At 36.4% G+C, this 27237-nt stretch overlaps 1 protein-coding gene across 1 annotated transcript in view; it reads right to left on the bottom strand.

Annotated features, from left to right (window-relative positions):
- Positions 1–203: 203 nt before the first annotated feature.
- The window catches only part of Got1 (Glutamate oxaloacetate transaminase 1), an 88481-nt gene continuing 61447 nt past the window's right edge, over positions 204–27237 (bottom strand). The window contains exons 7-9 of the mRNA XM_090368716.1: positions 24462–24627; positions 10034–10176; positions 204–1086 (exon numbers count right to left, since the gene is read on the bottom strand). Of these exons, the coding sequence (XP_090224842.1) occupies positions 947–1086; positions 10034–10176; positions 24462–24627 (449 nt within the window). The 3' untranslated portion in view covers positions 204–946. The remainder of the gene's footprint in view (positions 1087–10033; positions 10177–24461; positions 24628–27237) is intronic.

The raw sequence follows: 27237 nt of genomic DNA, 5'->3' as shown, positions 1-27237 counted from the left end.
ATTCTGGAACCCTAAATCAAACTATAAAGTTTTAAACAAACCATTTCAATCATGTAATGGCTGGTTATAATATTTACTAGCCATGTAAAAATCAGATTTCATATGTATGGTATTCCATTGTGCTTTAATTACAATATTTCATTCATATTTTTATTATAATGATTATAATAATAAAAAAGTTCAAAGAATTTTCAGCCAACTTTATTAAACATTGACTAATATACTCATAACTCACTGGCTTCTTAAGCTTACTGGTTTAAGAAGTGAATATGAGTTTGCTTGCAAGAGCCTGCTGCAACATATGAATTAAAACTTATTTACAAGTACGTTAATATTTAGCAAAATTATCTTCCACTAAATTTACCTATTTCTTTGATATTTCTGAAGCTCTCTCCTTGAACTTTTTAATAGTGTAACCTTTCTATTAATTTATGCAAAAATATATTTACAAATACTTCCAATATTTGTGACTTGTGCTAGCACAAGTCATTTGAAATACATAAGATTTGGCTAAATTAAGAGACCATTCTTAATTAAATAAATAAAACTAACTATATAGTAAAACAAGGTTGAATCTGTATCTAGTAAACCCTAATACAAGAATTAGCAAACATTCTGGGCAATTGTTTAATATACACAATGAGGGATTTTGTCCCAGTGTTACATGTTTGTAGTACTAACACAGAAAAGTGCAGTATCAAAATGTGCATGAAACATTTCGCATTCTTATAGTTACTGTTTACTAGAAAACATAAAAACTCTTGTTTTTCTACGTATAGTTAGTGTCATTATTAATTTCATTAATTCTCTACGTATGAGATGACTTCCTTTAAGAATTATACTGGAAGTCATCATATTGTCTTTACTCAAGTGAGGGCACAGACGGAAAACAAAACAGCCTGACAACTAAAATAATATGAAAATAGACTACACCATGCAAATTAATTCATGCAAATTTAATAACAGCATCATTAATAGCCTTGGCCACATAATCCACATTTTTGGTATTCAGTCCACATAGAGAGATTCGACCATCCTTTGGAAGATAGATATGATACTGCTCTACTAAATATTTCACTTGAGGTTCTAAAAAATTTTAAATGAAGAGTTATCTTAAAAATTATTCAATTTATTCAACATTTAATAATCATAAATAAATATTCAATTTTCATAATATATACACTATAAATATATAAAGGGAGATTCAACAGAAACCTATTCAGAGTTTAAAAATATGGCATCATTTTGTGTCACACATAGTATCTTACCACTAGTCATATGGTGCAGTTATGAATAAAACATATTCAGAGAAATTAATAGCATATTGGCCCAATTTTTGGCCATACTTCAGTGTTGTAGACCCACTAATTTCTGGTAGAAATTAGTGGGTCTACAACATGCTGATGGTACTGGATTCCAATTCTCCTTAAGGCATTAGCATTAGCATTAGTAGAGGCATATGATGCAAGAAAGCAAGCTTATTCAGCATCAGCCAAAAAAAAAAAAAAAAAAACCACTACTCCCATTTCACCCCTCCGTTCGTTCGAAATACCTGTCCAGCTGAGCCTTAAATTTGTTTAGGCTATCAACTTCAACAACAAGCAATGGGAGTTTATTCCACAAACCAACTGCCCGCTGGCTAAAGGCAAATTTCCGCACATCTATCCGACATCCGTCCTTCCTCAATTTGAATTTATGCCCTCTCAGGTGATTATTATGAGCAAGAGGAAGAATCCCATCGGCATTGAGCATGCTCAAGCCATTCAAAGCCTTATACACCTCTATCAGATCACCTCGCCGATGCCTAGTCTCCAGGCTCTGTAATTTGCAAAACTTAAGCCTTTCTTCGTAAGAGCAACCCTTTGTTCCATTCACTAATCTTGTTGCCCTTCTCTGTACTCGTTCCAGCAGCTCTACATCCTTCTTGAAATGAGGCCTCCAGACCTGTATACAGTACTCAAGGTGTGGCCTGACCAATGCCTTATACAAGGGAATAATCACATCCCTGTCACTGCTAGAAAAATTCCTGTATATCATTCACAAGACACCATGAGCTACTCTTGCAGCTCGTCTGCACTGCTCAGAGAACTTCATATCTGCCTGCACAATTACCCCCAGGTCCTTTTCATTCTCTACCACTGTCAGCGTAGTACCACAGAGTTGATACGTTGATCTGGGGTTACTGTTTCCCATATGTAGTACTTTACATTTGTCAATGTTAAACTTCATTTGCCACCTCTCAGCCCATCTGCTCAACCTTTCCAGATCCTGTTGCAGCAGCATAGTATCAGTAGTGTCCTTAACAACCCTGCCAACCTTGGTATCATCTGCAAACTTGGACATTAAGCCTGATACACCATCATCAATATCATTTATAAATACAGAAAACAACAATGGACCCAACACTGAACCCTGAGGAACTCCACTAATAACATTAGTCCACGTTGAGCAGTGTCCATTGATTACCACTCTCTGTCTTCTGCCACTCAACCATCCCTTTATCCATAGCAGCAATTTGCCTCCAATGCCACACTTCTCCAATTTGTGCAGCAGTCTTCCATGCGCAACAGTATCAAAAGCCTTTCTAAGATCCAAATATATAATATCAAAGTTATTCCCTGCATCCAGTTCTTTTGTGACTACATCATAGTATCCAATCAAATTAGTCAGACAAGACCTGCCCTTAACAAAACCATGCTGTGTCGGAGCTATAACTGAATTCTTGTCCAGATGATCCTGCAGTGCTTCTTTAACCAGTGCCTCCATTAATTTTCCTGGAACCGAAGTTAAACTAACAGGTCTATAATTACTTGTGTCAGCCTTTGATCCTCCTTTGTGAATTGGGGTTACATTTGCACATCTCCAGTCCATGGATACCTCCCCTGAGTCCAAAGAAGCTCTCATAATTATGGCTAGGGGTTTGCTTACTTCCTTTGCTGCCTCCTTTAATATAACTGGATAGATCCCATACACCCCGGGTGCCTTTTTTATGTTTATCCTCAACAATTTCTCCTCCACTTTCCTCTCAGTTATTAGAAAATCATCTAGCTCACTGCCAATGTTTACTTCACCTACGACATTCCCCTTCCTGAATAACTCCTCATGTGTGAATGTAGATGCAAAATACTCGTTTAGATTGTTAGCCACCTGAGCTGGATCCTCAACTGTTGAACCATCAACATCCAGTGGACCAATCTGATTCATCCCTTTCCTTCTTGAGTTTAAATAGGTAAAGAACTCTTTTCTGTTTTTCTTTGCATCCTTTGCCAAGGATTTCTCATAATCTGCCTTTGCCTGCCTAATCTCCTTTGTGACTTGGTTACAGACCAACTTATATCTATCATAGGCTTCCATGTCACCCATTAATTTGTATGTATCCCATGCATTTTTCTTCTCTGCCATATGTCACATTAGTTCATCTGACAACCATTTAGGCCTGAACCTTGAACAATATTTCTTGGTTGGTATGTAAAGCCTGGTAGCTTCCAAGATTAGTTCCTTGAATGCTTCCCATTTTGAATTTGCTGTTGGTAACATCATCAGTTGGTCCCACTGTATAGAATTTAAATACTGTCTCAGACCATCATAGTCGCCTTTACGAAAGCAAAAACCCTTCCCTTTACCTCTGATGGTAGTTACCTCCTTGAGTAAATCCCACTTCAGCACACTGTGATCACTGCCACCCAGTGGTTCCTTTATCTGCAGATTCCTAAGGCATGAAGAATCACTACTGATAATTAGATCAAGAGTATTACTCCCTCTAGTTGCCTCCCGAACATGCTGGTGTAGAAAACAATCATCCAATAAATCCACAAAAGCCTTGCTAGTGTGTGAGTGACCAACCCACAAATTCCAGTCAATATCTGGGAAATTAAAATCCCCCATTATAAGACTCTCTGATTTACTGGCCCATTCTATTTCCCTGTACAGTATCTTATTATACTCATCAGAGTCATTAGGCCTATAGCACACTCCTACTCTCAATTTTGATTTACCTATGCTTATGTCACACCAAACTGACTCGACACTGCCCTGTCCATCAATGTCGACTGGCTTCACTTCCTTGGATTTTATGTGTTTTTTAACTAATAGCATAACCCCTCCTCCCCTCCTGTCCTGTCTATCCTTTCTATACACATTGTACTCCCCAAATTCCAGTTCTGCATTCCTTATATCTGTGTGACACCATGTCTCTGATGTCTCAACAATATCTGCCTTTGATGTTTTGAGCAATACCTCAAATTCATCAAATTTATTTACTAAACTCCTAGCATTGGTGTACACGCAAGTATACATGCACCTGTTTCTATTCTTGGCTACCCTAACACAACCCATGTGTTTACTTGTACCGGAATGACTTCCAGCAGTCTCTGAAATATCCTGCATCTTGTTTTTCAGGCTTCTGCTCATTCCAATAGAAGCAGTGCAAGAATCTCTTTCACCTCTGCCAGTGGCTACTGTTAATCCATTAGTCTTTGTCTCCCCCCAAGCTAGCAGTTTTCCGACCCACCTAACACTGCCTCGATAGCATCAGCAAATATTCTTGCACCCTTTCTATTTAAGTGTATCCCATCCCTGTAGAAGCAATCTCTCCTGTTAACAATTACATTCCAGGCTGAAAAAAATTCTACCCCTTGAGCCTTGCACAATCTTTCCAGGGCCGAATTGATCGACAAGGCTCTCATCATATACTCCCTCCTATCGTGTCTGGGCAGAATTGCAGACACTTTCAAATTCAACCCTACTTCACGGCTTTTTTTCAACAGTGACCTGTACTTGTTAAGTAATTCCGCTGGACTCCTACTCTTAATATCATTAGTGCCAACGTGTACAACTATATCACCTTTTGTGCCCTTAAAAGATGATATCCACTCTACAACGTCATCAACCTTTGCCCCTGGCAGACATACCCTGGTCCTGTTCCACCTATCCTTTTTACAAAGCATGTTCCCCGTTTCCCTGACAATAGAGTCACCAACAACTACTAGTTCCTGTGGGACCAGCGCATTCTTCCTTGGGGGCTGCCTCTGTGTTGCAAGATGACCAAGTGCAAGCTCTGGCGTTGATGTGGGCAGCTGAGAGCTTGATGGGCCCCTCAATTTATTTCCTTCGAGGGCATCCACCCTGTCCTTCAAGGTCTCATATAGGCCCATAACAACGCCGAGTTGTCGCCTAATTTCCTTGCACTCCTTGCATCGTGCACACACAAAGACATCCCCCATGGCAGTATCATGTCCCATACCCGATTGCTCCGCAAACATCAAGCAAACAGTGCATCTTAAAAGGCTGTGATTCAGAGGGCAACTGCCCCCCCTCAGTTCTCCCCTGAGTCACAGCACTCCCATTAGCTTGAGCCTTTTGCTTTGCTGCTCTGGTCAGAGTCATGATATCGATTTAAATGTCAATAAAATTACAATTTCAGAACAAAATTAAAACCTTAAACTTGTATCTTAACACAGTTATAACGCTATATTTATTTTTCAGTATCGAGTGTTATCTACGAGTTCCCTTTATATAACTTCCGTATCAAGTATGTATTAATTATTTGTTACGTTTGTACTCTAAGTCGTTATATATATATATATAGTTAAAAGTACAATTTAATTGACAATGAAGTTTAACAAGATTAATAGATCTACTGATTAATTGACAATATTATATTATGCACTATACTATACAAAGCTAATGCTATCGAATTCCGGATATGCTGTATCGCGTTTCAGTAATGAGTGTTATCTACGAAATTCCTTTATATAACTTCCATATCAAGTTATGTATTAATTATTTATTTTTACTAATTATTTATGTTCCGTAACCTAAGTGGTTATATGTATAGTTAAAAGTACAATTTAATTGCCAATGAAGTTCGACAAGATTAATAGATTTTACTGATTAATTTTCACGTACAATGGCGGCTGTTTATGAACGGTAAACACGTGGATTTGATACCCTTTCCGATACTAAGTAATACCTACAAATCTCTATCTAAGTTACTTTAACTTTAAGTACCATAAATAGGAATATAAAGCTACTCTAGAAATAAGTTAATATGTCAATTTAAACTAATAAAGCAGAAAATAAATCAGAAAAAACTTCTCTGTTCCAAGAGCGGCAGAAAGGCACGTCCGCACAGGAAACTCTCGTCCTCGTGTGCATTTGTGGATTGCACTAACATTATGACCCTGTCCTTAATTCTGTGTTCCAATTCTTTCCAAAGGTATTCATTTGGACTGGGGATGGACAGCTGTATACTTGGCAGATGCAATGTTCTGGTGTTATTCTCTTCAAACCATGCATTCACAATCCTTGCAATTTCTTTTCAATCTTTTCACAATTTATGATTTATGCAAGTGGCTCTTTGGAATTAAACATTCCAAAGGAACATTTTTATAAAATTGTCATCAAGTAGGGCATTACAGAATTCTTCAGAACATCAATGCAGGATGAAGCTTTCACATGGTGCCATCACAGCAACTAATGATCCTGGTCCACATTATGAGAAGCATCCCAGATCATGACTCCTCCCAATTTTATAGTTTGGGAAACATACTCAAGCTGTAAGCATTCTCCAGGCATCTTCCATAACTGAACACATTGGAAGAGCACATAACGTAACGTGTTTTCTCCAATGGAGAAATTTTCATAGATCTACTATCATTGATTGTGCAAAGGCCCACTGAAACCCAGACTGTCCATACAGTTTGGGTTTCAGGTCTTGCGCGATACCAACTGAAGGTGTGCATTTTTAAAAAAAAAATTTTTTTATTATTATATTTATTATTATTTTTTTAAATCAAAGGTTTGTGGTTTAAATCTAAGGTCTGTAGTCTCTTCCATGAAGATTCATAGCATGCAACTATCTATTTGTTGCAGAAATACTTACAGGCTTGCCTATGGTTAACATAATGCCCAGTGTGCCAGTGTATTAGAGGCTTACCTGTGGCCATTTGTAGCTCTAAACTCAGATGGTGAGATGAAGTAACCAGCTACCTTAGGGTGCACTGGATCATATTAGGTCAGTACTTTACATGTACTTTGTTGTTTCTTGACATAGTGTCACCTCTGAACTTCCATTTCTTCAGCACACTGTTAATTAAGTTAGGTTAGGTGTGATAATTACTGATCTGGGAATGTTTAAATCCTGAGCAATAACATGCATAGATATTTTCTGCATGTGACATCCAACTATTATTCCCCTCTGAAAATCTGTTAGCCCTTTCCATGAACTTATCATATGGTATACACATTCGAAATTAATTCTAGGCTAGGTGCTGATCACCTTTATAGGACAAAATATTTGCGTATTTCAGTCAAAATTTATTGCAATCAGAGCAGCATCCCATGATTTCTGGTTGGACAGTGTGCAGATTATGCTGTCAGTTAGTCGTGTGATATACACTGAGTGATCATTAAATTATGACCACCTACCTAATACAGCACTGGACCACCGTTCACATGGATAACAGCCACTATTCACCTAGGCAATGACTCCACTAGATGTCTGAAGATGTCGTAGAGATCTGTAGCCATGCTGCCTGCAATGCTTTCTACAGCGTCGGAACAGATGACAGCTGCATGTCCATACACCTCACTTCCCATTCCAAAAAAACCAACAGATGCTCAATTCATTGAAGCGAGGCAAATTTGGAGGCCAATGAAGATGGGTGATATCTTCACTGTGTTCTGCAAACCACTTGTGCAGTGTGGGCTTTCCGACATGGTGCATTATCATCTTAGAAGGTTCCATTCTATCCAGGAAAAAAATGCAATGCCAGGGTGCACATGATCTCCTAAGAGCTGCCAGTAGATCTCATCAAAAACATCAGTCCATACACATGAGGGGATCCCAGTCCTTGCAGTAAAATATGCCCCACATTAAGCAACTACTGCCACCTGCCTGGATACTGGGCACCACATACGATGGAACCATGGACTCATGTTGCTTGTGCCACACATGAAGGCATCTATCAGCATGTTGAATCTGGCATGTGGACTCATCCAACCAGTACACTCCTTTTCCAGTCCTCCAATATCTAACCAGCGTACTCTTGAAACCACAGCATTTGCTGTCAACGATGACCAGTGATGAGGAGATTGTGTCTCAAGGGACACTCTTCTCATCACTGGTTCATGTTCCGTGAACCAGTTTCGAACAATCCGGGCAGTGTGCATTATCCTGCTGAAAGACGGCACCACCAGGGAGGAAGACTGTTGCCACGAAAGGGTGTACCCGGTCAGCAATGATGTTTAGGTAGGTGGTAGATGTCAGCGTGCCCAGCACATGGATGACTGGACCCATGGTATCCCAGCAGAACATCGCCCAAAGCATGACACCTCCGCCACTGGCTTGTTTTCATCCCATGGTGCATCCAGGTGCCATCACTTCCCCCAAGTAAACGACACACATATGTACCCAGCCGTCCACATGGTGCAACAGGAAGCATGGTTCATTGGACCAGATGACCTTCTTCCAATCACTCAAAGTCCAGTTTCGACGTTCACATGCCCATTGTAGGCACTGTCACCGGTTAACCATTGTTAGCATGGGCACTCAGAGCAGCCAGCTACACAGCCCAATTTTCAGCAGGGTTCGATGTACTGTGTGTTGTGGCACATTACTCCCATCATTGATATTTCTGAATTTTTCAACTTCTTAAAGCAAACTGGACTTTTTAATCAATTCTGAATTTATGAAACTTTTTCATTTCCTTTTATTATAAATGAATAGGCACATTATAGCCAAAGTAGCTTATGCGCCATCAAACCCCCATATCAACAAAAACAACATTACTCCCATCACCAGCATTTCAATTACCGGCGAGTTGCACTAGAGTCACCCCTCTGTTGCCACGTTCCATCCAGGAGAGCCTTCGCTCACCTCAAGCATCGATGATCATCCAACACCTCACCAGCAGTTTGTGGTTCCCCCTCCTTGGACCACTTTCGGTAGGTACTTACCACAGCTGACCATGAGCATCCCACCAGCAATGTCATTTCGGATATGCTCTGACACAGTCGTCTGGCCAGTACAATTTGGCCTTTGTCAAACTTGCATAAGTCCGCCTTTCCCATCTGAAGAACAAGAGTAACACTGATTAATGGAGCTCAGTATCAGGTGTTTTTTATACCGTATCCCGACCCACACATGCACTGCAGTTGCTTCGATTTACATAACGACTAGCTGTTCATAACGTTTTGGCTCATCAGTGTATATAGCCACTGATCCTTGAGGAGAGATAAAATGTGAAAAAGTTGAATCATTCACTTTCACAATTTTTAGCCAACAACTTATAGTGGTTAAGATAAATCCCTCACATGCTTTACTAAAATGAAGTTAAAAAATTGTTTAAAAAATATGTAGGCGAATTTTACACATGAAGTAAATCACTATACTGTTTCGTTAATATTCCATTAAATATTATAATCTTTGAGTGACATATACTATAGTGTTATATAGATTAACTGAGAGGTTCATTTGGTGAATAAGCGCATCAGTCAAACTTGCACATCAAACTGACCAATTTAAGTTCATTTGTACTGCATTACTGAAGTAGTGGCAACATAGAGGTTTCCCACTGTGGAATTTCCTCAGAAATGTCCCATGGAGCTTATAGGATATTTCTCAATAGCAAAAATTTATCGTATATGGCACAATACATAAAATAAAGAACTATAATAAAATTAAAATATGGTATAGTAATGCTATGGAATGATAAACTATACATTATTACTCTCATATTATAAATCAACAGGGATTACCTTTATTTTTTTAGATAATTGAGAGCTATTAAGTGCTCGATAATTCCTATATTCTATTATATTATAAATCATTATTACTACTCTCAATTATTACTCTCAATAAAGTTATTTTGAAATTCACACAGTATTCAAAAATCTAGCAATGAACCCACCCAAGACTACTGGATTTGGGAGCCTGAAAAAGACATGTTCAAGATATCATATATAAAACATGTTACAGAATGAACATTCAAATATTTATGAGTTTTTTGAGTAGCAAAAAATCTTAACGTACGAGTCAGTCCTGTATATGAGAACATTCCAATTTGTTCAGTTATGTGATTCCATGTTCCTGGTGTTCCTAATTCTTCTAACTTATTTTGGAGAGCTTCCCTCATTTTTCTAATTCTAGATGACATGACCTTGATATGACCTTTCCTAAGATTAAGCAACAATATTATTCAGTTCAGTGTAAATACTGGTAGAACTGTACCACCACATAAAATGTTTATTTATTCAACATTTTCAAATTCTAATTCCATTTACAGGAAACAAATGATTATTCAGATTAATGATAGAAAAGGAAAAACAAATACAACTATCAAAAATAATTTTCATTCATTAATTATACTTTCGGTTTGTTTCTAGGCCTGTTTTGAACTACATATTTTTTCGCCTGTTTTTCCCTGCAGTACAAGCATTTGGTGTTCTTCTCCTTTTTGTACTAACTCTTACAAAGCCAGAGCCCTTACCAAAAGGCTGGGCCTTACAACCCCAGCTAGCTCAGTTTATTTTAATAACTTTTTTCTATACTTTTTACCTTTCTTCCCATTCGTAAAGCTATTAGTGCAATACGAGGGTGATATGAACGTTCCAACTATCTTCATTCTATTGCTATTTTCGTCTTTGTTTAACTACGCCTTTATCCCTTCCCCATCTTCAATTTAATACCTCTCCCTATACCATGTGCTGGTTACTATTTATTTTAATTCTTCTAATCTCCACAAAATTCCAACACTAAAATATTTTTCCAAATTTACTCAAAAAATCTACATTTATTTCAAAACCTTTTTTCCCACTCTGAAAACACTTAATTAAATATTTTTTAGCCCTATCCTTATTTTTACCTTAATAATTTCCATTTCATTGACACTGCATTGAGACTACCTTGTCCATGCTGTAAATGAATGTGCTAATTTTTTTCTTTTTGGCTTTATTTTATGCGGAAATTTGCCTTTCGCCAGCAGGTGGCTAATTGCTGGAACAAACTTCCATCTGTCGTTGTGGAAGTTGATAGCTTAAATAAATTCAAGGAGGAACTGGGCAAACTTATAGGGGAAATGGTTGTGTGAATTTTTTTTTTTTTGGCTTATGCTAGTTAAGCTTGCTTTCTTGCATCACATGCCTCTATTACTATTAAACTTTTCGTCTATCTACTGTCATTAGCATTAGTAGAGGCATATGATGCAAGAAAACAAGCTTATATAGCATCAGCCAAAAAAAAAAAAAAAAAAACCTTCCCGTTTCACCCATCCATTTAAAAGCCGAATTAGACAAACTCCAAAAGTTTGTCTAATTCAGCCTTGAATTTATTTAAGCTGTTAACTTCCACAACGAAGATGGAAGTTTGTTTCAGAAATCAACCATGCATTGGCTAAAGGCAAATTTGTGCACATCTATTCTACAACTGTCTTTCCTCAATTTGAATTTATGCCCCCTCAGGTTCCTAATCTTAAAAAGAGAAAGAATCCCACCAGTATTGAGCCTGCTCAAACCATTCAAGGCCTTATACACCTCAATTAGATCACCTCATGCCTTGTCTCCAGATTCTGCAATTTGCAGAACTTAAGCCTTTCTTGGTAAGAGGATCCTGTCGTTCCCCTCTACAATCATGTTGCCCTTCTCTGTACTTGTTCCAGCAGCTCTACATCCTTCCTAAAATGAGGCTTCCAGACCTGTATGCAGTACTCAAGGTGTGGCCTGACCGTTGCCTTATACAAGGGTTTAATCACCTTCTTATCCCTGCTAGCAAAATTCCTATATATCATTGACAAGACCCATGAGCTACTCTTGCAGCCCATTTGCACTGCTCAAAACACGTCATATCTGACTGCACAATTACCCCCAGGTCTTTTTCTTTCTCCACTACCCTGAGTGTAGTGCCACACAGTTAGCATGTTACTCTGGGGTTACTGCTACCCATATGCACACTTTGCATTTGTTAATGCTAAACTTCAGTTGCCACCTCTCAGCCCATCTGCTCAACTTTCCTAGCTCCTGTTGCAGCAGCGTATACTGTCCTCCAGTAAGGACTACTGTCATTAACAACCCTACCATCCTTTGTATCATCAGCAAATTTTTTAACATGGACTTTAGTAACATGCAGCACATAGGAAGTACGAAGACTGCCTGAGTTATGAACTTTAGGGCAAATGAGAATCTCTACATAAGTAATTAGAATTAGTTGAGGCATATGATGCAAGAAAGCAAGCTTATACAGAATCAGCCAAAAAAAAAAAAAAAAAACAACAACCCTTCCCATTTCGCCCATCTGGTCACCAAATATTTGTCTAGTTCAGCCTTAAATCTATTTAAGCTATCAACTTTCACAACAACAGATGGAAGTCTGTTCCAGCAATTAACTACCCACTGGCTAAAGGCAAACTTCCACATATCTTTCTACAACTGTATTTCCTCAATTTGAATCTATGTCCCCCTCAGATTCTTGGTCTGAGCAAATGGAAGTATCCTGTCAGCATTGAGCTTGCTCAAACCATTCAAGGCCTTATACACCTCAATAAGATCACCTTGCAGGTGCTTAGTCTCCAGATGCTGCAACTTTCAAGGTGATCTGATTGAGGATGATCTGATTATGGAAAAGTATAGAAATGCAATTCTGATACAGGGTTAGGTGTAGTCCCCTGATGTAATACCTAACCATGTATCAATATTTACTTCTGCTGACATCAGACTTTGCATTTTTACCTTCCCTGTATTCGACCTGTAACTAATTTTGCCCACCCATATCTGATGACAACTTTACCATCTTTATTTTATTTTACTTTATTTTGTTTAATCATTTGGTATTAATAATTTTACTTTACAGTTCCCTAGCTCCAAATTGGCTTTGCAATTCAGCCCATAATTTTCTTAATTCATCACAACTTTTAGGATATTAACATTCTTTCACCTTTTTCAAATCTACAATACTGTCATTAACTTCTCTTTTCTACTATCCCATACTTCTCTTTTCTACTATCCCATACTTCTCTTTTCTACTATCCCTACCCTTCTAGTCCTTGGCACTTTGTGTAATTTTCACCTCCATCTAGCAGGGATAAGGAGGTGATTATCCCCTTGTATAGGGCAATGGTCATGCCACACCTTGAGTACTGTATACAGGTCTGGAGGCCTCATTTTCGGAAGGATGTAGAGCTGCTGGAGTGAGTGCAGAGAAGGGCAACACAATTAGTGAATGGAACAAAGTTTTGCTCTTACGAAGAAAGGCTTAGGTTTTGCAAATTACAGTGTCTGGAGACTAGGCACCTGCAAGATGATCTGATTGAGGCGTATAAAGCCTTGAATGGTTTGAACATGCCCAATGCTGATGGGATTCTTCCTCTTGCTCAGAATAATTGCCTGAGAGGGCATAAATTCAAATTGAGGAAAAGCAATTGTAGAATAGATGTGCAGAAGTTTTCCTTTAGCCAGAAAGTGGTTGATTGCTGCAACAAACTTCCATCTGTCATTGTAGAAGTTGATAGCTTAAATAGATTCAAGGCAGAACTAGACAAACATTTGGAGTGAGTGGATGGGTGAAATTAGATTTTTTTTTTTTTTTTTTTTTTGGCTGATGCTATATAAGCTTGCTTTCTTGCATCATGTGCCTTTACTAATGCTAATCTATGCAAACTTTATCAGACTTATCTATTCTTACATGTTTATACACTTTTGCATCTTTTACTGCTGCTTTGCTCATCTTGGTGCATTTGTCATACTTTGCTAATTCATTTTTTGTTTTTTTATTTTTATTTTTCCATCAACTGTAACTTTGATTTTAAATTAAATTTAATATATATGTTTTAAAGGAAGTAATGGTTTAAGATATTATTAAAAATAATAATAAAATAATAATGGTTTATGGACCTGGGACACTGCTATATGCAGAAAGTACCCAACGACCATAACTGCTAATTGCTACATAAGTTAGTAGTTGTGAAAGGCAATATGGTAATGTTACGGTGCTAGTAACGCGAAGTATGGAGAACAAAGGGCGAACGGAACAGAAATCGCTATCACAGTGAACAAAGAAGGGTGCTAAGATAAAGGAGAATTTATAAGAAGTAATAAGAATTAATAAGAATAACTTAGTGCCGTTCGTCCTGTGACCTAAGCACTTTTTTCTTTTTCAAGGACCAGCTGCCAAAATCAAAGTAGGAAGCGGCAATAAGTGGATAAAGCCTCTGTTTCTGACATGAAATACACGCCACACGTGGTGTACATTAAAAGTAGGTAAAGTTAGTTAAAAATAGGTTAAAAAAAAAAATTTTAATTTTAATCATGAGGTGCGCATATGACTGACCTGACAGAGGTTGGAAGTAAAGATTAAAAGAATAACAAGAATAAAAAGCAAGAAATGGGATAACTTACTGGGGTCGTGTAAGTTGTGGTGAGCTGTACTGCTGTGGAGAAATAAAAGGTTTAAGCTGAGTGTGGGCTACAGTATATGGTATTAACTCGCGACCCCTGGTGTAAGAAATTGGGAAATTTTAAAATTAAAAAAATGAATTAAATAAGTTGGGTTAGTTACCCTTTGCATCGCAAGTTGGAGATGTATTAAAATACTTTAGCGAAGTAGTAAACTAAATTAGTAAATTAAAATTAATTAAACCAAATTGTTATGAATGTAAAAAGGCGTTAGTGGTAGGGTTACCCTTTTAAGGTTAAACGGATAGAAAGGAATAATAGGCTAGCAAAGTAGGGGTAAAAAGTTGCTGAACTTTGCATAGGCGAGGAAAGTGTTTTAAAGCAGAAAATGAGCATCTCGGGTATTGCATTCAGTAAACTAATGGCTCACAAGAAATAAAAATATAGGGGGTAGGAAAGCATAAAGAGTACTGAAGAAGACAAAAAGATGGTGCTAGGACAGTTCGGGGTTGCTATACCCATTCCTATAGTAGGACCCTGCATAGTTCTGTGAGCATCCTTCAGGTGTTTATGTATGGTATAAAGATAAAAAATAAAAAGTAAATAAATAAATAGATAGATAAAATAATATATAAATGGTAAATGAATACTCCTATAGATAGCCAATCGGAGGGTACAAGCTTTCTACGCTTATAAGACCCCAAAGAGGCTGGGAGTATTGACTATACATATACAAGCCTAGCAGGTATGGAATATCAGTTAGCCATGATATATTGATATCAGTAGTACAGTTAATCAATTTTTTTATATTTGATAATACTGAGGGCTTTTTGATGTGGTAATATAAGTAGGCCTTTGGAAACTGGTTGCTTAGAAGCTTGCTAGTACAGGTTTCTGATGTTGCTAACTATCAGTTGTTTGCTATTGCATATAGTGGTTGTTCTGATGATTTGAGATAAGATGATGTTGGCACGTACTTTTTTGGAAATATTCAAATGCCAGTGCATGAAGCTGAATACATTAAAGTTAAAGGCATCACACTTATTATATATATTGACCGTGGTGTAGGGGTTGTTGAGGTCTATATCTAAATCCAAGTAGTTAGCAGCCTTGTTATTATCACTGGTTTTTTCTAGTGTGAGCTCGGTAGGGTATATATTGGCAAGATTTTGTATGACGTTGGAGCAATTTGCTACAAATAAATCATCAATATATCTGAATATGCAGATATCCGGAGGTACTGATGTTTTGTACCAGTATAGGTATAGATTGGCAATGATACAGCTCACTGGGCTGCCCGTAGGGGTACCTATGGTTTGTTGGTAAACTGTTTTACCATTGAAAAATGTAGTTGTTGGAAATGCACAAATTGAGCAGATTATTCCAATATATAAGTTTGCAGTCTATTATATGTTTGTATCTATTATACAGGTTGTTTAGGACAAGCTTCAAATTGGCTTGATCTACGCTTGTAAATAGGCTATTGAAGTCAAAGGTTTGTATATGGGATATATTGTTACTATGTAAGGCATTTATAATAGGAATATTGTTGTTGATTATCTTGCTGTTAGGCAAGATGTTAATGATAGGTTTTCAGTAATTGCTCTAAGGTTTGCCAGTTTGTATGCATAACTGTTCTTGCATGAAGTAATGAATCTGAAGCCTACTGGATTCTTATGGACCTTTGATATGCAGTATATATATGGAAAACTATAATTATTAATAGTAAGTTTTAGTTTTTTGTTGGTGGCTATTAGCTTTTTTGCTATGATATTGCTATTGTTTGTCACTGGCTTGTATGTATCACTAGAACTGAGTTCAGTATTTAATGTGTGAAAGTAAAAAGCTTTACATATGAAAGCATAGTTACTAACAGCTTTGTCAATGGGGGTAATAATAATAAGTTGGTCATGTAGCTCTGATAATTGTTTTTTTATTATGGATATATTGCAGTTGATAGTGGTTAGTGGATATCCGTGAGGCATTAAGGCTTTGTAATTATTTATTAGATTTGATGACACAGTATTTATCCACATGTGGAAAGCTTCAATAGGTGTGTTCTATTTATAGGCAAGCATGAAGCAATAGTTAAGGAGGTCATGATGTAACTGCTTTTTGAATGTGGTTAGGCTGGTTTTTTAAACAACCTGAATTTGTATCCATAAGAAAGATTGTTTCTCAGTTGCTGGTGAGGTATAATCTCCAGGTTACCAGTTATAATATGCCCGTGGCAGGGATTAACATATGGCTGTAGTTCTGCCTTGTGGCAAATGCATGTGTTGGTGTCTAATTCTGCTTTGTCCATATTGGTAGCAAGGAATTTGTAATTGCAAGCAAGAAGGCCAAATGGTTTATCATATCTGTATCTAGCTTTGATTCTGATGTTTTGGCAGTTGGCTGGAAGGAGGTCGGCGTGAGAGTTAATGCAATGGTTTATATTGATGTGATCCATAGTGGTGTTCTGAAATTTTAATATAATGGTAGAATACTCATTATTAATATTATTATTTGTAGGGTTTAGTTTAAATTTACAAATGTCGAATAGCAGGTGGAATAGGTGTTTAGTTTTGAATTCATAACTGTTGATGAATTTAAATAGTGCTTTTAGAATGCTATGTTTCATACTGAAGAGTAGGTTATGTATCTGCTGCACCTCTATGTCCTTGTTGTCCCAATTGGTTACAATCTGGGCAAAGCTACCTAGTTTGTGATTGTTTGAATTATTTCTTGGTTTGCATTTTTTGTGGCATCTTGGTTTGCTTACACATTTAACCATTTGAAATTTCTCATAAATACAGTGGCTTTCTATAGAGCTGGTAATGATATTACTGATAAATTCGTTGCTTAGGCCATAAGGATACAGTGTTTTAAGTTTAAGCATAAACATTTCTTCCTGTCTGTTTCTTTTTTTTATCATTTTTAACTAACTTTACCTACTTTTAATGTACACCATGTGTGGCATGTATTTCATGTCAGAAACAGAGGCTTTACCCACTTACTGCTGCTTCCTCCTTTGATTTTGACAGCTGGCCCTTGAAAAAGGTGCTGAGGTCACAGGATGAATGGCACTAAGTTATTCTTATTAATTTTTATTACTTCTCCTTTATCTTAGCACCCTTCTTTGTTCACCGTGATAGTGATTTCTGTTCCGTTCGTCCTTTGTTCTCCATACTTAGCGTTACTAGTACCGTAATGTTAGCACATTGCCTTTCACAACTACTTTATATATATATATGTCTATTAAGGAATAAAAAAAAATAAATTGACTCATAAAATAAATAAATTAATCAGGAATAATATTGTATGGAAAAGAGGAAAATGGAAGAAGCAGAAGCCTTCTCAGAGAAGCATTTAGGGTTGCTACACTGGGATCCGGCAATACAAGTACAGATAAACTCCAATACAATGTGGTGGTTAGGGATCATTACACCAGACTGATATATCCAAATATGCATTATAGTTTCAGAAGCCATTTTTTCCAGAATTACAGAAGCCATTTTTTTTTTTTTTTTTTTTATTACTGCCATGAAAATACAGTACTTTATTATATGTCTTGCAATTATTAGCCAAGAATTTAGGTGACAGATTTTCACCACTATTTACAAACTACAGGAAATGAAAAGTCACATGCTAGAAGGTGAAAAGGTCACATGCTGGTTAACAAATGATTTTCACTATTCTTGAAAGTCAGTGACAGTTTATTCTGCACTATCCAATTCTACAGAAAAGAAGTTTATCAGCATTGTCTGCTTTATACTTCCTTTTTGTAAAGGCAAAACAGAAATCTTTGTAGCTGCATCAAACAAGACATCTGTTGTTTCAAGCCAGCATAATCCAACTTCCAGTCCGGTTATGGCTTCCTATATGCTTGATAGTAGCATGTGCTATTTATCATCATTATTGGCATCTTTTTCTTGGATTTCATCATCTAAATGAGTGTCCAGCAGTTATGTTTAGTAGGCTTTCAGCATCACTCATATAGTTGAACGTTGGACATGCATAATTGATTACCGAGTCAATAAAATCACATTGAGTGTCAAGCCCTTCTTCAAAAAGCTTTTCAAGAAGGGCTTGAAAAGCTTTTTTCTGCTTCTTCCCACACAGTCTTGAAATTTTTCCTCCTCATCATCACTGCTACATGTATCACCAGTGTCTCCACCTGGATTCAATTCAAACCTGGAATAAGCTTCATCAAGTCCTTTTAACTAGCACTTTTCAATGCATGCTGGTATGAGTTTCTCATGCTGTTTCATCAAGAAAAAAACATCTTTTAAGCTTAGTTTTTTAAGCTTTTTATCAGGGGCATGGCATCATTGACAATCTTTTTGACTAAAGCTTCCCTGTAATCATGTTATAGGTTGAAATGATAGCCTGGTACAATGGCTAGATTTCTGATGTGTTCTTTTGTAGATAAAAGATGTAGATCTTGTCTTTGCTAATGAGTGAATCTGAAGGAGAATTGGAATGCCAATTGTCAAGCAGAGGAATAGCATTTGGTCTGTGCTTTTTATGAAGCAAATGTTTATTGACTGTATGAAAAAATTATTTGTGAAACCGTTCCAGAAAAATTGTTGCAGTCATCCAGTCATTTCTGCTATGCTTATAGCACATAGGTAGGTAGTCATTTCTGCTATGCTTATAGCACATCATAAATGACTTGATGGAAATACCCTGGATTTTCACACTTATCAAATACAGAGCAGTTTTACTTTGTAATCACCAGTTTGATCCACACAAAACAGCATGGGTACTCTTTCACTGATCTCACTCTTATGATTGTTACTTTTTTTTTAGCCAATGTTCTGCCATGTAACATAGGATGGTCTCATCAGAATTATAAACCTTTTGATGGAGAATAACCATAGCCTTCCTTTTCAATAGTGGCTTTTAGATGTTTTTGTAAAGGAATTAGCATCCAAGTTATCAGTGGATCTTACTTCACCAGTTTTGATAGCTTGAGTGATACCATGCCAGTTTTTAAAGTATTGTAGCTAGCCATTTCAAGCTCTGAAAACTGTAGTGGAGTGATTCTTTATGAAATTTTTTTGGCTTTAGCCTTAATTACAGGGCTTGAAACAGGCAAACCTTTGGAATGAGCTTGGTAAATAACTGGTTCACATTTTCTAATTTTGGGTCATTAGTTCAATGAAGACATATTTGCTTAAGTCCATCTTGCTCTTCAAAGTCAACCATAAAATTTCTCAGTTCTTCCTTTACTTTACACCCTCTGATGTTTGATTCATTTATGCCAAGATCCTTAGCTACTTCCGTTTGGCTTACTCCAGATTTTATATGATCCAATGCAGTAACCTTTCCCAAAAAAGGTAAACTGCTTTCTCTTTTCCATTTTGACAATGAGGATAAAACACAATTTCAAAAGAGATGAAAATGAAATTTTAATCTCTTTTGAAATATCAATGTTTTCCAATAGACAGCCAGCACAAAAATATGTCTTGCATCTGTCAAGAAACTGCACAAAATGTTTAGAGTGTGATTTTGAAAAGACATTATAGGGTCAGTTATGTGGAATAAATTAAAACTAACTTTAACTTGCCACTCTACCCATGTGGTGTAAATACCATATACCACATGTTATTTATCTAACAAAGAAACATAGCTTTGCAGTACATCCAACATGTGGGTGTTGTTGAATGTAAACGTTTTGCAAAAATTTGAGCACTGTACTTGTTAAAACTAAGAGCATTAGATAAATTAGATTAGCATGGAGCCACAGTGTAATAGCAAGCACTCGCATGCATTATAAATATTAAAATGAGATCCACTGAGTGAAAGTGGATATTGTGTTCTAAAGAAGTGCACAGTATTGGAGTTTACCTGTATTTACAGTAAAGAGGAAAATCACATGGAAAAATCAGACCTGCGTAAGAATGATTTCAGTGCTTTTTCTTTTCTTTTTTTTTTTTTTTTTTAACATAGTGTGAAGCAGATATCTTTTTTGTTAATAACTCATTTAAAGTCATGGTTAGTTCCCCTAATCAGGACTTCAAATGAGTTGTTTACTTCATGAGTTATTTCCATTCAGAGTTACTATTGTGGTGCACAAAGTGTATCAATTAGCATTTAAGACTAAATGTTTTGGTCCAACAGTTTACACATATCTCACATATAATACACATAACTATTTTAAAACTAACCATAAAAGGACTTTAATCAAGCATACAGAAGCAGGTTACTGTTTCGATGCAGACATTGAAAATAGTTTGAGAGAAAATGCTCTGGCTGTGTTCATTTTTCAAGCCTGTGATAGTGACAGAGCTTGGGCTTATGGCTCTTTAGAAATGACTTTGTTATCCATGAGTCTTGTAAACTAACTAACATAATTTTTTGTTGAATACCGTATTTCCCCATTATAAGATGCACCTTAATTTTGGGGCCAGAAATTTGAAAAAAATGTATTACATAAAGTTATTGAACTCAAGTTTTATTCATCATAAAATTCATACAACTCCTCATCACTGTCAAAACTCCCATCCATTAGCTTGTCCTCATCTGTGTCTGATGACGAATCACTGTCTTCATATATTGCCTCGTCCTTAGTTCCATCTATGGCATTTGAAATGCCACATTTCTTAAATGACTTGACAACGATCTCAATCTTGATATTATCCCAGGATCTTTTCACCCAGGCACAAACTTCTCCTATAGTTGGTTTCTTCACTCTTTCTGCTGGTGTCAAATTGTCCCAAGAAGACTTCATCCATTGGTTCCATTCATCTCTCATGGCAGCTTTGAAGGGTTTGTTAATGCTGACATTAAGTTTGTTGTTTGTTTGTTATTTGGTTTTTAGGAGCATTAGCAACTAAGGCCATATTGCTCCGGGAATATGCGGTGGTCATTCCCTGACCTTTCCGCATCCTCCGTATTTGGTAGTGACGGGCTCGAACCCCGGGCTAATCAAGAAGCGTGTGCTACGCACTGCTGCTCCTTCCCACCTGGCTACGGAGGCGCCCTGACATTAAGTGGTTGGAGCTGGGATGTCAAGCCTCCAGGTATGATGGCAAGTTTTGTTTTTTGCTCTGCAGCAATCTTCTTTGTATTTTTTGTTATGTGTGCCCTGAACTGATCAAGCACCAATAGGGCAAGTTTGCGTAAGAGCCTGGTCTCCTGCTCCAAATTTTCTCAAACCAGATCTTCATCCCATCCTGATCCATCCAACCCTTGTCATGAACGTGGACAATCACTCCTCGAGGAATGTCTTATTTTGGCATTGTTTTGCGTTTGAAAATCAGCATAGGAGGCAGCTTGGTTCTGTCGGCACAACAAGCTAGAACAACTGTATAATGGCTCTTTTCATGTCCACTTGTCTTCACAGTTACAGTTTTCACTTCCTTCTTATCAACAATTCTGTTACTTGGGACATCAAATTGAAGGGGGACTTCGTCCATATTTGCAATCTGTCCCAACTCAAACTGATGTGTCTTCCGACATTAAATAACAAAACGATGAAATTCAAGGACCTTCTGTTCATAGCTTTCAGGCATCTTTTGGGCAAGTCTGGTGCATGTACGCATGCTTAGTCCATTCCACTTCATGAACCCAAAGAATCAATTGTGTCCTCCTTTGAAATCAGTAACTTCTTTTTCATCAGCAATTCTTCTTGCCTCATGCTGAACCATCTTTATGAACACAGGAATTCCAATTGCCCTTTGCTCTTCAATCCACTCTCTAAATCAGGCCATTTTGCTGACTTGCCTCTCATGGCCTTCTTCTGCTGTGGTGTTTTCAGTAGGGTTTCTTCTTCCCGTAGCCAGTCTCGGATTGTTTTCTCAGTTGGAGGAGGACCAAACTTATGTTCAACAGCACGATTTCCATTCACTTTTGCAAACTGGATCACTTTTAACTTGAATTCAGCACTGTACGAAAATCTTTTCTGAGCCATTTCTGGGCAGAACGTGGCAAAACGTAACCTAATATACCGGTAACAAGTGTGAAACAATGAGCGCAAAGACAACAAGCGCGAAAAAGTGGGAAATGCAGGTAAAAAAATCTACAACCACTGTATAAGATGCACCCAGTTTTTAGACCCCAAATTTTTCGAAAAAAGGTGCGTCTTATACATGGGGAAATACGGTAATATCACCCAGCAGGTGAATCTATTATTTATTAAGAACTAAGTCACTGGTGTGACTAGTTTCAGAACTATGTGGTTCCACCAAAAGACAACAGGTAGCCTCAATTTAAAGACCTTGTACCAAGGAACTAAGCACTGTTTGGAAGGAAAAAAAAACTTTTGATTGTAAATACAACTTTTGTTATGTGAAAACAAAATCTCTATTTGCAAGCAGAATAGACCTACTACATTAATCAAATAAATAGATGCAAGGTACTGTTTCAATGAGGGTATTAAAATAATATGAGAGAAAATACTCACACTGCATTCATTTTTCTGTCTTTACTGCAGAGGGATGGTACAATGTTGCCCTTCTGTAACAGTGAGAGTTTGGGCTTGTGGCTCTTTAGAAACAACTACATTATTCACACGTTGACCTAAAATCACTGATATCATTTGTAACTGAATATCATCACAAAGTAGGCAAACTTTCAATAAACAATAGATTCACCTACTGGGTGAAGTTACTCAGTTAAACTGACAATTGTGTTAATTAGCTAGGGGCTTAAAGTGCTGTTAGTTTCTCATTAAATTATTTACCAATGGCTTATTGTTGCAGTACTTACCTCAAAATTTGTAATTAAAAATTTGCATTCATAGAAGGCAAAAAGTAAAAAGAATTAAGATTAAACTATTTAAAAACATGCCCTAAGGAGAAAGAAGTGCACAACGTTTTCCCAGGTTGTCGTCTATAAAAGAGGAATTTGAAATTGCATGTTAAAAACCAAAAGTCCCGATGCAAGACTTCTGACATTATCATTGTCAGTTGATTACTGTAGTAATAGAAGAATGTAGCTGACTTTATAGTGATTTTTTAACTCCAACGATGCACTACTGTATCACGTTTGGGCAACTTAACCCATGTTAAGTGCCATATTGGCAAAAGGTTTGCTGGTAGTTTGGCGTTTAAAACTTCATACGATGTGTTCTGTTGAAACAATTCTATGACTAAAGCGTCATATTCAAGTAATTTGTAATTTAATCTGATTAGGGTTATTGCTGAATCTATTAATGGGGTGTGAATGAAAGATTGTGCATGCTGGCTAAGTTCAGTTATGGAGTAGTTTGATTATAAACTTTTATTATGACAATATGCTCTGGTGTTTGCTATTTTGGATGATCTATATTTGGCGGTTGTGCTACATATATAACACACATTGCAGATTTTCTGGCATTTAATAAGATATATTATATCATTTGTGTCCTGAATATTGTACTTGTATGTTTCTTTGTAACTATTGAAGAATGTCCCTAATTTATTGTATGAAGAATATACTAGTGTAATATCAGTGCCTGAAAAGACATTATGGAGTTGTCAAGCAAACTGGCTACGATATGGAAGTGTGACTTTGGTATATTGTGCATAGCTATTGTTCATTTTATTAATGGGAGGATTATTTATTTTATTTTATTTCTTACTTCAGATATAGTATTTTGTATTAATTATGTTGGGGATTTTCTTTTGGCAAAGGTTTTAGTTAAATATTGTAATGCTGCTGCTATATCTCCTTGTGAGTGGCTATATTTCATAGCGTTGTAAATCTGGTTGTAGAAGACTGATTTTTTTTGTACTGTAAGGATGGTGTGAATAAAAATGTAAAAACTTTAATCAGTTAAAAATAATAATAATTACGTTTAGTTACTTTAGGTTTACTTGTGGATAATGTAATAATTTCTAAAGAGCCATATGACCAAGCTCTGTTTATTAACACAGGGGTAAAGACAGAAAATGAATGTAGTGTGTCATTTCTCAAGCTGTAAAGGACTTTAATTTGCACACAAATCACAATTCAGGTTTATAAGAGGTAAATTTAAAGTTATATTTACTGAAGGTTTTATACTTTGAAAGCTCATTTAAAAACATAAGAAAACTAAGATTCTAAGACTTTGAATGTGAACACTTAAAACTATAAATACATAATATTAAAATTATTGTTCACTTTACCATTCTTCAAACAGATCTGGTGTAGTTAACACCCTCTGAACAATGCGGGCACCATGGCAAGGTGGATTAGAATAATTGCCTCTCACCAAAAGAGTAATCTGGGCACGAGAATTCACAATAGGTGTGCCATCCTTGAATATCACTGTCAAGTTGCCAGTACGTTCATCTAAGGGGGAAAACAGTAATTTATATCAGCGTTTTATACAATTTTTCAGTATTCTTTATATTCAGTTTTCATTTCCAATATGATAAGCTTGTTACTTTTAATTGCAATCAAAAATTTTAACCAAACTGCTGCAGTCAGTGGTCAAATGCTTTACAGAAACTTTTGTATTTAATAAAGAACAGTGTATATATTGTGTGAAATTTTTGTTCATTTAACATGATTAATTCTATACTAAATCATTTAGTTAAAGGTATGACTAATTTCTCTAATATTTTTCTAAACTTTTTCACAACCAAAGTGATTAATGTCAACATCGTTGAATACAACAAATCATTCAAAATTATCTGCATTATTCATTTCAATAACTAAATGACATTTATTTTAGAATATTATGTGTTAAACATTCCAGAGTTATCTAAAAATACTATGTGAATTAGCAAAATATTTAATATCGTACCAGATATGCATCACTATATTACTGATGAAACAGATTAAGCAAAGGGACCTCCCTGTGTTGAGTCTGTCCTGAATGTTGTGTTAAGACTGAACCATTACATGTTAATTTATTCAGAAAGGATACTGTAAAAAGATTAAAGTTAAAATAAAATTCCCTTGCCCATAATCTGCCATTACTGGTGAAATTTCATCTCAATGAACTTACAGCAAAAGGTCTCAAAATATGGGAGCTACAAAATTATTACACTGATTGTACATTATTGTGAAGGCACTTCACCATGAACTGCTTTGGTATTGCATTATGCACTTCAAATAAAAAGTGCTGCTCCAGAAGAGAAGTATTTTCCATAATGGCTACTTATTTGGTATATACAGTGCAGAGCAACTCATGCAACTCAAGGCTAGTCCTACTTGTAAAATATGGAGATTAAATTAACCACTGATGACTATTAATAAGATTAGCAATTAGATTCTGTTTATTAACGTTAAAGAGAACTTATTTATCTCTGATTTATTTTGAAGTGAAATTGTTATTTGGCCTTAGAAGAAAAAAAAAAAGATGAAATATAATTGTGGCTTTGATTATAAAGTCTGTAAACCTGTCAGCAGTCAGTTGTGTATAATTGACATAGTAAATAAAAAACTAAGTTGGTAGAAAAATGGGCTAGAGGGTAAAGTTATATAGATTACATTAAATAAATCAAATATAGAAATTTAACAGGTGTGGAAATATTAGATATTTATTATGGCTGCATAAGATATGTCAGTAGTAATACCTTCATGTAAATGGGAGTTACATGGTTTAGAATATGTATTCCTTTAGAAAAATATGTTGCTAGTAATCTTTTAGGAGTCAATTACACAAAACAGAAATCAGGAGTAAGCCAGATTTTATCAGTAATTTTAGTTTGTGGTGCAAATTATTAAATAGTTAATTTTGAAACAGCTTACACTAGTAATTGATTAATAGTTTCTGTTATACTGCTAAATTTCAAATGTATCAACGTAGTCATATTATTAGATGGAGCTTTCTTTTATAGGCATCAAAAAGTAATATAAAAACTTATATAGAATTTTTATCAATATAAATATTTCATCATTATGCACTTACTTATGTTCTGATGAAATCATGAACTGAAACTTAAAACATAAAACTGATGAAATAAAAGATTTGAACTAAGACCACAAATACCTGTTTGTAGCCTAGAATGACTTCTAGGTCACAGGAGTTTACAATTACTCATTTTGACAATGAATAAAATAAGAAACCACATTTAACAATCATGTAGGTTCAGACCACAATCCATTTAAATTCCCATGCTTTTGCATTCTTACATTAGCAAAGGCACATGCTGCAAGAAGGCAAGCTTATATAGCAGCAGCCAAAAAAAAAAAAAAAAAACTAATTTCACCCATCCACTCGCTCCAAATGTTTGTCTAGTTCTGCCTTGAATCTATTTAAACTATCAACTTCTACAATGACAGATGGAAGTTTGTTCCAGCAATCAACCACCCACTGTCTAAAGGCAAACTTCCGCACATCTATCCTACAACTGTCTTTCCTCAATTTGAATTTATGCCCTCTCAGGGCGATTATTCTGAGCAAGAGGAAGAATCCCATCAGCATTGAGCATGCTCAAACCATTCAAGGCTTTATACACCTCAATCAGATCACCTCGCAGGTGCCTAGTCTCCAGACACTTAATTTGAAAAACTTAAGCCTATCTTCGTAAGAGCAACCCTTTGTTCCATTCACTAATCTTGTTGCCCTTCTCTGTACTTGTTCCAACAGCCCTACATCCTTCTTAAAATGAGGCCTCCAGACCTGTATACAGTACTCAAGGTGTGGCCTGACCATTGCCTTATACAAGGGGATAATCACCTCCTTATCCCTGCTAGAAAAATTCCTGTATATCATTGACAAGACACCATGAGCTACTATGTAAACTGTCTGCACTGCTCAGAAAACTTCATATCTGCCTGCACAATTACCCCCAGGTTCTTTTCATTCTCTACCACTGTCAGTGTAGTACCACAGAGTTGATACTTTATTCAGGGGTTACTGCTTTCCATATGTAGTACTTTACATTTGTCAATGTTAAAGTTCATTTGCCACCTCACAGCCCACCTGCTCAACTTTTCTAGATCCTGTTG

Source organism: Mastigoproctus giganteus, chromosome 2 (genome assembly GCF_048544385.1).
Source record: "Mastigoproctus giganteus isolate SK-2022 chromosome 2, ASM4854438v1, whole genome shotgun sequence".
NCBI classification, from domain to species: Eukaryota; Metazoa; Arthropoda; class Arachnida; order Uropygi; family Thelyphonidae; genus Mastigoproctus; species Mastigoproctus giganteus.
The sequence above is the reverse complement of the archived record's forward strand: the minus strand, read 5'-3'. Positions and strand labels throughout refer to the sequence as shown.